Raw genomic sequence first — 17,106 nt, 5'->3', positions numbered from 1 at the left:
CCCTTATTCTTCCAATCGGCCACCTCTCGCTTTGCCTCTCTGACCCACAGGGCAAGACCTCTCCTCACTGGTTCTGGTGTGGGGACCAAAAAGGAAGGCCCAACCAGAACACCTGCATGCACAGGGCAGACCAGGTCCACTGGCCTGAGGGGGAGGTGCTGGGCAGACTTGGGCAAAGTCTCGCACTCAGGCCCCTCTCCAAAAATAAGAGCAAACACGTAGTGCTGATACTGTGCCAGTCAGTTTTGTTTTGTTTTTTATAGAGAGAGGGGAAGGAGGGAGAAAGAAAGGCAGAGAAACTTGCACGTGTGGTTGCTGGCCGACGACCCAGACGTGTGCCCCGACTGGGAATGGAACTGATGACCCTTTGCTTCACAGTCCGGCCCTCGGTCCACTGAGCCACACCAGCCAGGGCTGCCGGTCACTTAAATATCTTTGATGTTCAACTCACAGCGGCACTAGCAGGCAGGTATGATTGCACCGCCATTTAACAAGAGAGGAAAAGCAGGGCACAGAAAGGTTAGGTAACTTGCCCGAGGTCACACAGCAAGCAGGTGGCTGATCTGCGGTGAGAACCCAGGCACTCTGGCCCCCTGGTCAGGGCTCAGCTAAGGCAGGTCCGCTCTGCCCAGGCCCCATCTGAAGGGCCAGCAACTGCTTGGTTCCTGCTGAGTGTGGCTGCGTAGGAAGAACAGCCCAGAATTGCCTGGTGGCTCCGAGAACTAGAATCCTAAGATTTCTATGTGAAATATCCCAACTTGCTGAAATGCTGACTCAAATTTGTTTAAAATCATGCAGACAGAATACATCTGTGAGCCAGACCTGGCCCATGGGCCACTGGTGTGCAACTTCCTGGGTTATAGAATTTCCCTTTCATGCATGAGCCATGGGAAAATGGAGGGAGGGTGTTTTTACCCAGTAGCCCAGGCCTGGGGCCTGCCGCTGTTCTTTGGGGTCTTGCTGATTTCATTTCTGAAGTTCATGGTCCCAGAATCCCTATCTGCTATTACCTGAAATAATAATTTTTTAAAAAACCCTACCCTCGCCCTGGCTGGTGTAGCTCAGTGGATTGAGCGCAGGCTGGGAACCAAAGTGTCACAGGTTCGATTCCCAGTCAGGGCACATGCCTGGGTTGCAGGCCATGACCCCCAGCAACTGCACATTGATGTTTCTTTCTATCTCCCTCCCTTCCCTCTCTAAAAATAAATAAATAAAATCTTTTAAAAAAAACACCCTATTCTCCCTTTATGTCAACTTAAATTCCTTTCTTCTTTCTTTCTTGAAAACTTCTCACCCAAGGACATGTTTTATTGGTTTTAGAGTGGGACAGGGAGAGAGAAGGAGAGAGGAACAGAGACGTGGGAGAGAAACATCGATCGGTTGCCTACCATACATGCCCCTGTGGGGATCGAACCCACAACCTGGGCACATGCCCTGCCTGGGGATGAAATTCGAAAACTTTTATGTACTGGACGACACTCCAACCAACGAAATCACCTGGCCAGGGCCAACTTAGATTTTTTCTTACACTGAGATCCACCCACTCCCAGTTCTGAGTTGTCTTTTTTTTTCCTTTTTTCTGAGTTGTTTTCAAGGAGGCTATTAAACGTCAGATGCAGAAGGAAGGAGAGACCCAGTTTGCCCCCACTGCCTCTTGTCTGGTTTTGAAGAAAAAATTCCTTCCAAGAGTTTTAGGACTAGTAGTTTCCTCCCACCTCCCAACTGTGCCCTTCTTTTGCAAGGCTCACTCACACTTGAGTATGAACTAGCAATGCTATGGGGGCCAGAGCTGCACCGCTGTGCTGGGGGATCAGATCCCTCCTACCCGATCCACCTCTCAGACCAGAAACCGTGTCCCATGGTTGCGGAGCAAGGACATTTCCCCAAAGACCCTTCCCTAACACTCTCCCCTCTCTCTGTCCAGAAGTTTGGGTTCAGGGCAGCGAAACCGGGGATGGCTCATCTTCAGAGACTGTAAGGCCACCAGACAGATTGCTGCCAAGCGCAGTCACACCTTAAGGCCTTTGCTCATGCTGTTCCCTCGTTCTGGGATGCTCTTTTCCCAGATTTTCCCATGCTGGCTACCAAATGTCACCTCCCCAGAGAGGAGAGACCTTCCCTTGATGAAAATCAGTGCCGCTCCCAGCAATCTCACCACCCGCTTTATTTTCTTAATGGCATGTACCACTCCACGAATCCATAGCCTGCCTTCCCCGCTAGAGTGTAAGCCCTCAGTCCCCCTTGGTTCCAGAGTTCCCCTGCCCGGCGCCGTCCCATTAGCAAAGCGCCTGCACCCGGCTCCTCGGCTGCCGCGGTGCTCCGAACCCCTAACGCAGACTCCTCTGCGGCGTTACCGCCCCCTGGCCGCCAAATGGCGTCACTGCTCCGGCCCCGCACAGACACCCAGACACCGCGTGGGATCCCGGCCCTCTTTATTCCGGAGAGCCGCAGAGGCCGGGGACACCAGGAGGTGGGCGGAACCTTGGGCCCCAAACCGGCTGGTGGGCGGGGCCTAAAGGGGATGGCCAGTAAGAAGGGCTGGCTCTCCGATTCCCGTGGGGTGGGCGTGTTCCAGAACTAGGGGGCGTGGCCTGCCGTGCAGCGGCGGGTGGGCGGGGCCTCGGCTGGTCAGGCAAGACTGGGCGGGGTGGGGGGGGGGTGCCTACATGCCCCGCGCTATCCCATTGATCTCCATGTCGGTGAGGTTGCCCCGCAAGGCCTGCTCCTCCTCGAAAGCCTTGAACAGTGCGTTGAAGTTGCCGGCTCCAAAGCCCTAGCGCAGAAGAGAGGAGGTGAGTTGCAGGCCCAGAAAGACAACCGGGCTAACTAACCTGCATGACCCCCTTGGGCTTGCTGGGGACAGGTGGCATCTACCTGGTGGTTGTGGCGCTGAATGACTTCCAGGAAGAGCGTGGGCCGGTCCTGCATGGGCTTGGTGAAGATCTGCAGGAGGTAGCCTTTCTCGTCGTAGTCCACCAGGATTCTCAGCTCCTGCGTGGGGGACAGGGGCCTGGGTTGGGGGCAGGCTGACGCGTTCCTCTAGCTTCATACCTTAGCATTCTTAGAAAGTCCATAGGAAGGGGCTCCTGCACCCCCCAAGCCAAGAAAAGACCCCTTTCGCCAGCAGTTCCAGACACCTCAAAATAGAGCCCCCAATTGTCCTATCACCACCCCCTGACTCACTCCCCGGGTAAGCCACCATCACTGCTGGCCTGGACCACCCTCGTAGCCTCCACTGAGGTCTCCTTGCTTCCACTCTCGCCTCTTTACAATCCATCTTCCCCGCAGACATAGCAGGATCTTTCAAAAACCAAATCATGCCATTCCCTGTTTAAAACCATCCAGTGGGAATGGGAACGCTCCTAGGCTGCTGGCGGGAAAACGGCACAGTCACTGTGCAAAACCTTCCGGCAGGTCCTAGAAAGGTTAATCGGAGAGCTACCTTATGACCCAGCAATTCCACTCCTAAGGAGCTCCCCAAGAGAATCAAAAACATGTGAGCACAAAAACTTGTACACAAATTATCATAGTGTTATTTAAACAACCCAAAAATAGAAACAACCCACATATTCATCAATGGATGGACAGATAAGTAAAACATGGTTTAGTCACTCAGTGGAATATTACTGAGCCATGAAAAGGAACGAGGCGCTGACACCAGCTACAATGTGGATGGACCTTGAGAACGTGATGCTGAGAGAGAGACGCCAGATACCGAAGGCCACCTATTGTGTCATGCTATTTGTATGACATGCTCAGAAAAGACAAATTTATAGAAGCAGAAGATAGATCAGCGTTGCCTAGGTCACAGTGGACGGTGGAACAGTGGGACTGGTAGGCGATGGCTAAGGCCATACCCCTTCTTTTTAGAGAGATGAAGACGCTCTGAAATTGACTTTGATCATGGCCGCGCAGTACGCTGAAACCACTGAACTGTGCTCTTGGAGTGATTTATGTTATGCAAAACAAACAGAAAAAAAAACCCACAATGGTTTCTGGCCACAGGAAAACAAACTCCAAAGTCCTGAATAGCCTCCGTGAGGAGTCAGCCCCCGCTCACCTCTGCGACCTATGCCACACGCCCTCTTCCACCCACGCTAGCCTCCTTTCTGTTCCTTGGGTCCTGGGAGCTTGCTGCTGCCTCAGGACATTTGCACCCGCTGTTCCCTCCGCCAGGACCACCCTTTCCCCGGCCTTCCACACAGCCAGCTCTCTCTCGGTATCTGGATTTCACGGAGATGTCGCATCCTCAGAGGTGCAAGGGCGGGTGGGCGGGGCCTCGGCCCAAAGTGGCCCAAAGTGGTCCCATGTCGCTCTCTGCCGTAGCCTATTTTAACGCCCTGGGTGGCAATGACTCTGTCCCTCTCTGATGGTGTTTGTGTTATTTATTCGTTGGTCATCTGTCTCTCCACTAGGATGAAAGTCCCGTGACTGCCGGGACCTGGCCTGGTTTCCCTCTGGGTCCAGGTGCCTCCTACAGGTCAGAGGTCTGGACAAAGCTTGGGGGACGAGATGGAAGTCGGCTCGCCCCGCCGGCTGGCCGAAGAGCCCGCTGCGGCCTCACCTCCAGCACGTCCAAGTTCTCCTTCACCCGGATCTTGGCCGACTTGAGCTTCTCCCGCAGCTGTTTGTAGTACGTGGATGGGACGTGCAGGAATTCCATGCCTCTCTCTCTCAAGTGGCGAATCTGTTTCGGGGCAAGGTCAAGGTTGGCCTCCGTCTCTCTCGACGCTCAACACCCCTAGCCGGGTAGAGGTGCTGGGCCAGGAGGAGGCAGGGTCCTTGTCCTGGCCTCCCCAAAATGCCAGGGTGCGCTGTAACCTCACCCCCTTCCCCCTCGGGGTCTTGTGGGTCCCAATGGAAGAACAGCAACCACTGATGTGTATGGAATGCTCACTGTGCGCCTGTCTCAAGCCCTGTGTGTTGCCTCATTATGTCCTTGCCGCGACCTTTGGACGCATTCGGATGACCTTGTCCCTATAGCTGGGGACACCGAGGCATTAAGAGACTAAGCATCTATTCTCGACATCCTAACCAGAGTGCCTTCATTAAAGTACCAGTCACGTCAGTCCTCTTCTCACCCCCCCGGGGGGGGGGTCACATCTCAGAGTCTGAGTCCTCACCATCGGCCCCCTTCCGATGTTCTAACCTTGTCTCCAACACCCCTCTCTTTCGCTCATTCTGTTCCAGCCACGTGATCTTGCTGTTCCTCCAGCTGTCCTCCGCTGTGGCTGTGCCTTCTGCCTGGGGTGCTTTCCCCCAGACACCCCCATGCGTCTCCCTTTCCAAGCCTGCTCCTTCCTGCTCAGCACCCTCCACCGTGTCCTTCTCCATGAGGCCTTTCTCGGCCACCCTCCCTAAACCTCAGTGCCCACCCCCTCCCTCCCCCACTGCCCTCTTCGTTTTCCTCCCGAGCTCTCCCTGCCATTGGACACCTATTTTACTTGCTCTCTCTTCCGCCTCCACAGGGGTGGGGACTATTGTCTTGTTGGCTGGTGGCTCCCAAGCCCCTAAAACAGCACCGGGCACACAGTCGGTGCTCAGTGACCATCTGTTGAGTGAGCGAATGGATGGATGAACTTGCTGGGCCGTGCAGTGAGGTTTTGGTTGGGCCAGACTGATGGGACAGTCCAGGCTCTTGCCCACGCTGCCAAGCTGCCATTTAAGGACGAGGTAGGACCCAGCCTCCCTAGGGGCTGGAGCCACACACTCAGGACGTTTGATTTGGCTCAAAGGACCTAATCGATCCTGTAGCCTAATGTCCTCATTTTCAAGGTGAGGCAACGGAGGGGGACGAACCCCCCAGAGAGACGCAGCAAGTCCCTGGCAGAACCGGGGAGAGAACCCAGGCTTCGTGGCGACTCTGGCACCTGCTATTTCTAAGGAGAGACTGAGCCCTCCGGGGAGGAACTGTGCTTGAACTCCGGTGGCAGGAACCGGCAGGGGCCCCGTCAGCGGCCCCATCAGCCCCCGGGGCCAGCAGGGGGCCCGGGGCTGCTCCGCAGCTTGGACTCCACTTTGCAGAGGTCGGCTCTGGGGCCGAGTGGGGGGTGAATTAGGGCTGGGAACGGGCTTCTCACCGCCGAGATGATGTCTCCGGTCTTGAGAGCAATGTGCTGCACCCCGGCGCCCCCGTTGTAGTCCACATACTCCTGCGGGAGGGCGACAAGGGAACCCCCCCGTCATCGGCCCCGTCCCCAGGAGAGCCCGCAACCCCCTTCCCTGCCGCCTCCTGCCCCAGGGCGGCCCCACCTGGATCTGGGACTTCTTCCTGCCCGGCGCCGGCTCGTTGATGGGCATCTTGATGGACTCCTCGTAATTGGCCACCACGATGGAGCGCAGGGAGCTGTACTCCGTGTGCACCTGCGTGTCGTCCACGGACCAGAAGCGGTGGAACTGCAGGTTCTTCAGGTACCTGTGGGGCGGCCGGAAGGGCGCGTCGGCTCCGGGGCTGGCCCCTGGCCTCGGTTCCCCCTCCCAGAATCGGTTCCCCATGCGGGCTCCGAAACGGACCGTCATGCCCATCCCACACGTCACGGATGTGCACCTTTGTTGTGACAGCCCCCCTCCAGGGGGACGGAGAGCCGTGTAACCACACCCCCCCCCGGAAGGAAGTGCTCCCGCGGGTGCAGGTGCCTGGAGAAGGGCCACTGGCTGCTCCTGTGCACGAGGGCGCTGGCGGGGTGGTGATGGTCTCCCTCTGAGCCCCCCCTGGACTGGGACACCCGCCCCGTGCCGGCTCCCCAAGGCTCTCCACTTCGGACCTTCTATCCTTTGGTCTCCGTGGGGACAAATTTACAGGGAAAGACAAACGGGTGGCCTCGGGCTCACTTCCTACCGCCCAGTGCCCCGATTCCCACTCCGGGGTCCCGAGACGAGAGGGGCCCGGCGGGGGCCAGGCGGGGGCTCACCATTCGGAGGCAGACTGCATCTCCTGGTCAGGCTGGTTGCCCACGATGTGGTCCACGACCTCAAGGCCGCACTGGGGCCTGGGGCAGGGGCTCAGTTAAGGGGTGAGAAGGTCACTCCCTAAATCCACCCTTCTCCCCCCTGGCCCCTCAATAATAGCATTAACTCTCACTATGACGCAGCACCTACGCCCCTCCCTTGCCCCATTTTGCAGATGGAGACGCTGAGGTGTGGAGAAATAAAGTCACTTGCCAAGGTTCAGTGACCATGAAGTAACAGAGCTGGGATTTGAACCCAGGCAGCCTGCTTCCAGAGCCTGCGCTTTTAGCCTCTGCGCTGCGTCTCCAAGCCACCCTGGGGGACCCGCAGGAGCGCCCCAGCAGGTTCGCAACGCTTCACCCCTGCAGAGGAGTGCAGGAGAGAGGCCTCACGCCCCACCCCCACCCCACCCTGAGCAGCACTCACAGCTTGGAGAGCAGGGGGTCCTTGCAGTCCACGGCCTCGAACCCGGGCAGGAAGCAGCCGGTGTAGTTCATCTTCTCCACCAGCGTGTGCGTTGTGTCACCGTACTGCAGGTGGAAGACAGCCTGGCTGGTTCAAATCCCCTCCGAGCCTGCCCCGGGGCGGACCCTGACTCTCGGTGTCAGCTCCGGCACGTCACCTCCCCCTCCGGGAAGGAGCTGCAGGCAGCCTGCCACTTGGGAACTTCTCTGACAGTCTCTCCACCCCACAGACCCCGAGGTTCTAAGAGGGCGCGAGGACGCTTTCTGGTCCGCCGCTGTGTCTCCCACACCCGGGTCAGTGCCCGGTGTGGTAAAAACACTCGGACCTGATGCAGAATGACGAGGATGTTGCGTCAAATCATACCAAAGGGCGCTTTTAGCCTTAACCATCTCTAAAGTATATTGAACCTTGAGAAGATAGGGCCCGTGGCTGTCCCTGTAGGACGACAGCACAGGTGCTACACCCACTTGGTGATCTTTGCTGGTGTCTGCACTATCCGGGCACCGTTGTGCTGGGAGCTAAGTACACGGGTGACCTCATTCGACCTTACAATAACTCTCGGAGGGCTACAGCTAGAGAAACCGAGGCACGGAAGGGTTAGGTGGTGCGCCGTCTCAGACCGCATGAGGGAGTCCAACCCCAGTCCTCGCTCATTTCCACGTGGTCAGAGAGGGGCAGCGATTTGCCCAAAGTCACTCAGCGAGTGCAGGGTGGAGCCCCACCCCCAATCCAGTCCCTCTGCCTTCTTCAGAGTCCCTGCCTGCAGCTTCCGTCCCCACGCTGCGACTCCCGCTGGGGGGGGAAGGGAGGCCCGAGGAGGGTGGCTGGTAGCCCTCTCCATCGGCCTGAGTGCGCTGGCCAGGCATCACAGGCGATCGGCCAGGAGGGGGCAGTCTGTGCTCTGAAGCCCGAGGGTGGCCGGACACAAGGAGTCGGGGTGGGGGAGGGGGTCCTGGCATCTTAGTGGGCACTAACAGCGTGGGGGGGGCGGGGGCGGGCACCACCGAAGGTAACTCACCGTCTGCAGCACAGCAAGCTTCACCTTCCCGAACTTGTCTTGCTCCACCCAGGGCTCGCGGATGATTTTGGCACCCCGTTCCCGGGCTTTCTGCGGGAGAACAGGGAGCGGGGCGGTCAGGCCTGGGCCTTCCCGGAGCCCCGGCCCGCTGCTCCCGCCGGACGGCCGCTGCGCGCTCCGGCCCCAGGCAGGGACCCCGGCCGGCTTCTGCGGTTGCCCCCGACACCCATGCCCGGTGCCCGTTTGGCAGATTGAGAAACCGAGGCCCGGGCCCAGAGTGGAGGCTGTGGGCGACAAACCAGGTAGGGGTCGGAGCGGGAGGTCTGTCCTGCCTCTCCTAACTCACTCTGTGGCCCGTTTCCCTCCCCGGTCCTCAGTTTGCCCATCTGTAAAAAGGGCGGTTCGATAAGAATATGAGCTGCATTAATTGAGCACCCACTTTGTGTCAGACCCTCTGCCAAGTGCCTTACACGCGTACTTCACGCGTGCACACGGTACGCCTTACTTAGCGCGTGCCTGTTCCTATCACACGGGAGGCACCGCCGTGGGTGTTAGCCTCCAGTCCTCACAGCCGCGTTCTGTGCAAGGTGCCGTTATCGTCTCCACTTTGTAGGTGGGGACACGGAGGCACAGAGAAGCTAAGTCACTTGCCCAAGGTCGCACAGCTGATGAGGTTCAGGCCCAGGCCGCCTGCCTCCGGAACCTGAGCCCTGAGCCTCCGCCCGCACGGCCCCTCGAGGACAGCGTCGGGTTCAGGGTCCTGCTCCGCGAGCGGCCATTACGCTCCCATTGCCTTGCTGCGAGAGCCCGGTGGGCTGGGTGCTGGGCTTAGGCCCATGTCATGGTTGTGGAAACGGAGGCTCAGAGAGAGGACACTCGGTCAGGCCGGGTGTCCCTGGACCTCAGGTGTGTGTCACTCAGCAGGGCGGTGTCCCCCGGCCCCAAGAGAGGCGGGACTCGATGCAGACAGAGGGCAGGCCGAGCCTTCTCGCTTCGTCCCCGCGGCAGCCCAGGTGCGGGCTCACCTGCACGATGTAGTCGCAATCTTCCACCTCGAACGCGATGTCCTTCACTCCGTCCCCGTGTTTCACCAGGTGGTCGCCCATCTCTGTGGCCGGGGGGTGGGGTGGGCAGCACTGGAGTCAGGATCCTCACCTGTGCTCCCAGGCTGCTGGGCTCCGTCCCCTCCGGGGCTGAGGCCCCCTCCCAGCACCCTGCAGTGCCCCCATCCCTGACCACACCCACAATACCGGGTCTTCACCCCTGGCACCGCCAACCCCTCTGGGGCCCCCCGCACCTTTGTTCCAGGGGTTCAGAGCAGAGGAGAAAACAAACACGATCTGGGACACAGAGAAGAAGGGGGGCAGTGAGCTGGGGCTCCCCTGAGTGTGGGCAGGTGCACCCCACCCCCTTCTCCCTGCCACCTCTCCTGCGGCAAAAGGAACCAGGTTAGCTTTCCAGGCAGGCAGGGTCCCCGGCCCCGGGTTGCAGCCCCTGCTCTGCCTCAGTGCCCCCCCCCAGTCCTGAGGGACTGGGGACCTCTCCTGTGCCCCAGGGGCCTGAGTCAGGCCTCCCTCGGGGACCGACAGCTCTGGGACCCGGGGCCAGGGCTCTACTCGGGCTTCTGGCTCTGACCCCGGGGCCTCTGGTCACTTTTCCCGGACATGTGGGAGGCCAGCGTTGGAGGAGGAGACGAAACTAAGAAGTCCCCTGTTGTGTGTGGCAGAGGGGCTGGTGAGCCCCCCCCCCCACACACACACTCTGCTCGCCCTGCCAGGTTTCCTGGAGGGGGCCCCAGGCCTGCCTGGACAAAGGGCCCCTGGTCTCCGGGAAATCCCTTTGGGTTTCCCCAAAGGCACGAGAGTCTCCGGGATCTCAGGGACCCGCGGGGAGAGAGGGACAGGCCTCCTGGGCGAGTGGCTGTCCTGGCTGGGGACTCACCTGCCCTTGCTTGACCACATGGCTGACCACCTCCCTGGAGCCCGTCTCCAGGCCCTTGTAGGCCAGCGGCTCAAAGCCCACCTTGCTGCAGTAGAAGGACGCGGCCTGGAGCAGAGGGGTGAGCGCGTTGGGTTCACACAGGCCGAGGTGCCCGCCTGGGGCCCCCGGGGAGAGCTGCCCCCCAGCTCGGCTGCCCCATCGGGCCGGCCCCTGCTGGCAGCACGGCTGCTCTCTGACCCCCGCGGGCCTCCAGCGAGGTTCCTGCTGGGGTCCGCCCCGATTGTGCAAGCAGGGCCCAGAGTGTCCGGCCTTCCACTGACGCCCCGGCCCTGGCCCAGACCCGCCCCTCCCGGGGGCCAATCACAGGCTCGTCTGGAGGCCTTCTTGCCCACCCTCTGCCTCCTCCAATGCCTCGCCCTGGCCTCACCTGCTTGGCATTGCCCACCCAGAAGGTCACGGAGTGGAAGTGGAGGAATCGGCCTCTCTCAGGCTGAGGAGAGAGGGGGCGGGCTGAGTCCCTGGACACGGGTCACTGCCCTTGTCCCCCCACCCCCTGCCCCAGCTGCCAAGCCGCAAAACGGGGTTCTCATGGAGAATTTGAGCTCCTGGAGGGGGCCAGGCTTGGGGGGGCCAGGCTTGGGAGGCCTGCCCAGGTTTCACAGAGGGCTACAGCCTGTTGACACAGCAACACGGATTTCAGTTGGATCTTAGGAAGAACTTCCAGACGGGATGGAGAGGTGGGCAGGGACGTGAGGTCGACATTTTTCTCAGGAGGGCAGCTCAGTGTCGGGGAAGGGGGGGCGGGCGGAGACGGCCTTGGGCGCACGTGCTGGGCGTCACAAACCCACTGTACACATTCCCCTTCTGATGTTTGCGGAGGCCCCCGTGCCCCGGGGCCCTGACCCCACCCGTCCCCTCCTGCTCACCTTCTGTCCTTTGTCGCTGTAGGACGTCTAAGGAGAAAGAACAGGGCGGTAAGGTTTGGACGGCCAGCCACAGGTGCTGCTGGAAGCCACCCCAGCGAGGCTGCCACGGCTCTAGGCAGGCACTTACCATGACGGATCTGGGTCGCGCTTCCCTCGGGGGACACTGGGACAAAAGGCCGGAGGAGCCCTGGGCAGGGGTTTTTAACCCCCGGCGGGCTCCACCTCTGGCTTCCGCCTCCGTCCTGGGGGTGGGTGCTGGCACCTGCCCTGGAAGCTCCTGGGCCCGGGAGCCTCTGGGCCGGCCCCGTTGGACGCGGCTGAGCAGTCAGGCGTAGAGAAAGGGAGTGGCCTGCCCAGGGCCCGTGGCGGGAAGCCAAGGGGCGCATTCTTTCTGGGACCCTGGGCTTGGACTCTGAACTCTGCCCCCCAGGATCCAAAGCTCGGAAGTCAAGGCCAGGCCGAGTGTGCAGCGGTGCCTCCAGAATTCGTAACCAGGGAGGGTTCCAGGGGGGCCTGGGGGCTGGTCTGGGGGCCCCGTTTCCACGGCGAGTGTGTGGTTTGTATTTGGGTAAAAGGGCTGCATTCCGTGGTGTTCCACAGTGGGGAGAGGCTCAGGTGTGGGGTCGGAGTCCTGGAGCTGCTACCTCCCCTGTGACGGGGGCAAGTCGCCGAAGCCCCGGGCCTCGGTCTCTCCATCTGTAAGACGAGAGCGAGAACAGTGTGGTAGGGGTTCCACGAGATAACACCTAGGTCTTTGCAGCCGACCTGGTGCCAGTGGGGTCTCTGTTCATGTTGGTTATGATTCATGATGTTTCTTTGGGATTGGGGGCCCAGGTCCCGGTCTCTCCAGGGTGGCGGGCGGGGGGAGTTGACGGCTCTGGGAGCAGGGAGGCTGGGGCTCTCCCCAGCACCCCAGCACCCAGTCTTCAGGTCCCCCTGCCCTGGAAGATGGAGCGGTGACTGCCAGCCAGCCGTGGCACTTACGGAGGGTCCCGGGATAGCCCCAGTCCCCGAAGGCTCTGTGGCTGAGCCCTCCTCGCAGGGAACCGGCTTTATCAAATGTCCTCGTTGCCTGGAAACGCTTAGCGGCCCTGACGTTGACCATCTGGGCCCCTGACTGGGCTGTGACCCTCTACCCTCTTGCATTTTGGTTCCCACAATGTCCTTCATCAGCCTTTTTTTTTCAATCCTCACTGAAGGATACGTTTATTGGTTTTAGAGAGAGGGGGAGGGGGAGAGAGAGAGAGAGAGAGAGAGGAACATCAATGTGAGAGAGAAACATCAATCAGTTGGCCCCTGTACACGCCCTGCCTGGGGATCGAACCCACAACCTAGGTATGTGCCTGGACAGGGAATTGAACACACAACCTTTCTGGTGTATAGGACGACGCTCCAACCAACTGAGGCACCCAGACAGGGCCCATATTGGCCCGTTAGAAAACATACAGAAAAGCAGACCTTTGTGGCTAGTAACGACCTCAGGGATCAGAGAGCCCAGCATTCTGCTTTTCCAGAGGAGAAAACCTGACAAACGGCAAGAGGCTGCCTGGGGCCCCTACCCCTGAGGTGGGGGCCTGCTGAGGGCAGAGACCCACGTCCAGCCCCTGTGCTCCTGCAGCAGGAAGCCACCCACCAGGCCAGGCACCTCTTCCTCTCCTTTGTTTTCTGGGCAGCTCTGGAGGCAGGTGAGGCAGCGCCTCCTCCTTCTTCTGCCCCGCCCCCCACCCAACAAGCCTCACCAACCAGCCTGTGCCCGCCGCACGCCCCCAGGCCGAGGTCTCCCACTGAGAAACCCACGGCCGAAGGAGCTCACAGGCCAGGAGGTCCACCGAGGGAGAGGGCACCGGGGGGCTGGCATTACGGGAGGTCTGTGGCTCACTGGGCCCGCAAGCGGCGTGCTTCATGCTGAGCACCTGCTTCCCTGCTGGGATTTTCCCTGCTGGGACTCCGGGATCCGGTGCATGCTGTGCAGCGGGTGCCTATGCGCCCAGCGTCCAGTAAAACCCCCAAACCCTCAGGCTCAGGCGTGAGTCCCTGGTAGAGAGCGGTTCCCAGCCCCTTGCTGGAGGAATGAGGAGTGTCCTTTGCACCCCCACTGGGGGGAGACCCTGGGCAGCTGGCCCCTGGTTTCCCCTGGGCGACCTCCATGCGCCTGTCCCCTGGGCCGATTGTGCTGTGTGTTTGTTTGTTTTTGTTTTTTGCTGTAATGCATCTCAGCCACGAGTGGGGCTCTCTGCCGGCTCCTGTGGGTTCTCCCAGCGCACCATCAGGCCTGGGGGTGGGCTTGGGGACCCCGACACAGCCGTTCCCAGCTCCTTGGAGGGTCTCGAGTGTCAGGCTGGGGGTGTGGGCTGCACTTCGAGGCACTGGGGAGCTATGGAGGGTTTTATAGCAGAGCTGTGGCAGCACCAGGACCTGACCTGAAAAGCTTGTCAGCTCCGGGTCCACACAGGGAAGAGAGCTGAGCCGGGACCCGCCTGTCTACAGCGGCTGTGGTTGGACAGGAGCAGCCCAGGGGCCTACCTGTGATTCGTTAGTACATCTGGGGGCCATGAAGAAACCAAGAGGCTTTAGTTACATCCGCAAATTGGACCTGAACACAGTCAGACAGCCCTGGGCTCTGCTTGCTAGGATCTGTGACTCCAGACTCCAGACAGGACTAGGGAGGGTTCAGAGGCACGAGCCCACGCATAGGACTTCCCTGTCCCCCGCCAGGCCCCACAGCCCTGCCACCGAGGGCCGAGACATCAGTTGGGGACCTGAAGCGGTGAGGGCTGGTCTGCATGTGGGCTGTTATCAGGACTGGAGCAGCAGGGCAGGGCCAGCTGGATGAGGCTGAACTTTATCTCTTGGGGCCCAGCGCACAGGTGCCTGAGCTTTGGAGTGACAGGCAGCTGTATCAACAGGCATCAGTCACAGCCCGAGCGCCCAGGCAGCCGATGGCAGGGGATAGGGGACCCCCGCGCTCTGGAGCCTGACCCCGGCCACGCCCAGGCCCTCTCTGAGTCTCCATGCTCCAGACCGTGCAAGCGGGCGCCCTGGATCGCGGTGCTTGTCTGGCGGGGGGCGGCCCGGAGAGGTGTCCTTACTGCTTTTGCGTCTCCGGCGTCAATTCCTACCCTGACAACAGCAACCCACTTTGGAGAACTGCCCTTCCCCTTCGCCGTCCCCGTGGTTGGGGAACGTGAGCCACGACTGGCCCACGACAATCCCAGGGATGGGTTCCGGCAAGGGCGCCTGGCCAGAGCCGGTCGGGGCCGGTTTGCCCGGGAACATGGCGAGATAAGAATCTCTCTCTGAGCTCGGGGTTCGCGATTCGCGATTTGCTCAGCGGATCGAGTGGCGCCACGCAGGCCACGTCTGCCTCCTCCGAGGGAGGCCGTGCCTGGGCGTGAGGCCAGCACGGAGACAGCGGAAGGAGACGGGACAGGCAGGCGGGTCCCTGCTGTGTGCACGCTGCGTGCCGGGCCTGCTTCTGGGTGAGCCACCGTGGGCCCCCTTTGGCTTGTGCTGGTGAAGATGAGTTTCTGGTATTTACAGCCACTAATCCTGACTAACGTCAAGAGGAGAATGATGATGATGATGATGATGATGATGGTGATGGTGATGATGATGGTGATGATGCTCTGATCGGGGTGGCTCAGTTGGTTGGAGCCTGTGGACCGACGGTTGCAGGTTCAATCCGGTCAGTGTGCCTACACGAGGGCAACCGATTGGTGTTTCTCCCTCACACTGATGTCTGCCTGCCTGCCTGTCTCTCTCCCTTCCTCCTCTAAAAACAATAAAAATGCCCTTGGGTGAGGACAAAATCACAACAACAACAATAATAGTGGCAGCCACGATGGCGTCTGTGAGCACTTACCTCCAGGCACCAGGTGGGGGGCAGTGGCCGTTGTCTGTTCAGCAACTGGCCTTGACATTGTTCAGGTGTGCTGCCACCAAATGATAAAGCACCGTTGACAGCGTTCATTACTGTAAATTCTCCGTAGACAGCGCCCTGCTGTGTGGGCAGGAGACGTGCTCTCCCGACCCCCCCAGAGGGACTGGCTGCCCAGGTGCCCGGAGGGGCGCTGGCTGCGGGCTCCCCCAGGACCTGGGTGGCTGCAGAATTTTGCCCCAGGCCGCCTCTGCTCAAGGTAGCCCACACCTGGGGACGGAGCCCGGCAGGGTAGACCGGCCCGGCCACCTCAGCCCAATGGGGACAACCTGAGTGGCGGTTTTGCCTGCAGAACCGCCCCCCCTCCCCACTCCCAGTGGGGTTGACCCAGGCCTTGCTGAGGCCCACCACGATGGCTGCTTCTCCCCCATCGGGCTCCCCCTTCCTTCACTGATGTGGGTCCCTGAAAACACCTCGCACCCCGAGCTCTGTCTCAGCCTGCGCTTCGGGAGAACCCATTTGGTGACGGCGGGGGGGGGGGGGGTACGGGGCAGAGGCCAGCGGTGGGCGTGGGCATGGAGGCCGAGCAGCTGCTGTGACATCAGGGCCCAGGGCACATCAACGGGGGCTTTTCCTTTCCTCTCAGGCCACACCACTGTTCCATGAGTACCTTTGTCCCTTGCACAAGCCGAGGATGAAGTTACTCAAGGTGCATCATCGATCGCTTCCAGAATGAACCCGTGTCCTCCCCAGGTAAAGTCCCCAAGCTTTCAAACAGCCGCCACCGTTTGCCTCGGAGCCCTGACTTTCACTCTTCACGGGGCAATGGGGGAATTCGCTTGGGCGTCCCATGTGCTGAGTTGGCTTCAATAGATTGCTGAACCTCTCCGATCCTCCTTGTCCCACTTCTGAATATTAGGGCGAGCTGTAGTAGCGGAGTCCCTGCTGTCTGCAGGGACAGGAGTGACTGTGTCCAACACTCTGCCTTTAACACGACCCCAGGAAGTAGGGACTATAATTGTGACAATACCTATTTTGCAGTCCGGGAAGCAGGCTCAGAGAAGCTAAGTGGTCCACACGAGTAAGGGGTGGCATTGGCAGGCAGTCCCCCTTTATTCCCCGTCCAAGCATCTCACATTCCATGGTGTGTCTCACGGTCCCTGGACACCCTCAGGACTTTAACAGATAAGAAGGGCCTGAGAGGCCACCACCTAGGGACTTGCCTCCCAGATGCCGTGGGAGCCAGGAGAGTGACGCAGAGGGAGAGCGAGCTGGCTGGGGCTGTGGCGTTCAAAGCCGTGCCTTGGCCACACGGGCGACGGCTGCTTTGCCTCAGCCAGCTGTGGCCCGTGGGGCCAGGGGCCTCATTTGGTCAGATTTTGATTAAAAGAAGCTGGAAATTGGAAATTTTTTAACTTCTTTTTTTCACCTTTCTTTTTTTTAAAAGATTTTATTTACTTATTTTTTAGAGCAGGAAGGGAGGGAGAAAGAGAGAGAGAGAGAGAAACATCAATGTGCGGTTGCTGGGGGCTGTGGCCTGCAACCCAGGCATGTACCCTGACTGGGAATCGAACCTGCAACACTTTGGTTCGCAGCCCGCCCACGCTCAATCCACTGAGCTACGCCAGCCAGGGCTGAAATTGGAATTTTTATGTGAAATCCATGGAATGAAGAATGGGATTGTTTTAAATTCTATTTATGGGAACTATGCGGGACAGGCAAGTCGTTAGAGATAGCTGGCGGACTGGCGGTGGCCAGGGGCTGGGGGGGGCGGAGGGGAGAGGCTGCTGACAGGCCCAGGGCTTCCTTTGGGTGATGCAAGTATCCTGGGGCTGGACAGGGGCGGCGGTTGCCCAACTCTGTAAATACGCTAAATGCCACTGCTTGCACACTTCACAATGGGTAATTTTATGTTGCCTAAATCTCTCCGT

The 17,106-nt window shown here is 59.9% G+C and overlaps 1 protein-coding gene across 2 annotated transcripts; it reads right to left on the bottom strand.

Annotated features, from left to right (window-relative positions):
* Positions 1-2,415: 2,415 nt before the first annotated feature.
* Positions 2,416-11,509, bottom strand: HPD (4-hydroxyphenylpyruvate dioxygenase). 2 transcript variants are annotated; one of them, XM_028527699.2, is made up of 14 exons: positions 11,426-11,509; positions 11,299-11,325; positions 10,800-10,862; positions 10,373-10,477; positions 9,729-9,771; positions 9,457-9,539; positions 8,432-8,521; positions 7,375-7,478; positions 6,912-6,989; positions 6,253-6,415; positions 6,081-6,152; positions 4,565-4,687; positions 2,875-2,991; positions 2,416-2,773 (listed from the first exon to the last, which is right to left on the bottom strand). In XM_028527699.2, exons 1-14 carry the CDS (start codon positions 11,426-11,428, stop codon positions 2,663-2,665), a joined length of 1,182 nt encoding a protein of 393 aa, XP_028383500.2. In that variant the 5' UTR covers positions 11,429-11,509; the 3' UTR covers positions 2,416-2,662. The 2 variants fall into 2 exon arrangements, with proteins under 2 accessions (XP_028383500.2, XP_035869723.1); XM_036013830.1 differs by having other exon boundaries at positions 10,373-10,457; positions 11,426-11,486.
* Between the last annotated feature and the right edge of the window lie 5,597 nt (positions 11,510-17,106).

Source organism: Phyllostomus discolor, chromosome 13 (genome assembly GCF_004126475.2).
Source record: "Phyllostomus discolor isolate MPI-MPIP mPhyDis1 chromosome 13, mPhyDis1.pri.v3, whole genome shotgun sequence".
NCBI lineage: Eukaryota > Metazoa > Chordata > Mammalia > Chiroptera > Phyllostomidae > Phyllostomus > Phyllostomus discolor.
Note: the sequence above shows the minus strand (reverse complement) of the source record. Positions and strands in the feature narration are given on the sequence as shown.

Coding starts and splice junctions, on each gene's coding strand:
- HPD (XM_028527699.2), bottom strand. Junction 9,540..9,728: donor TCTGAACCCCTGGAACAAAG/GTGCGGGGGGCC, acceptor CCCCGGCCACAG/AGATGGGCGACCACCTGGTG. Junction 6,153..6,252: donor GGAAGAAGTCCCAGATCCAG/GTGGGGCCGCCC, acceptor GCCCTCCCGCAG/GAGTATGTGGACTACAACGG.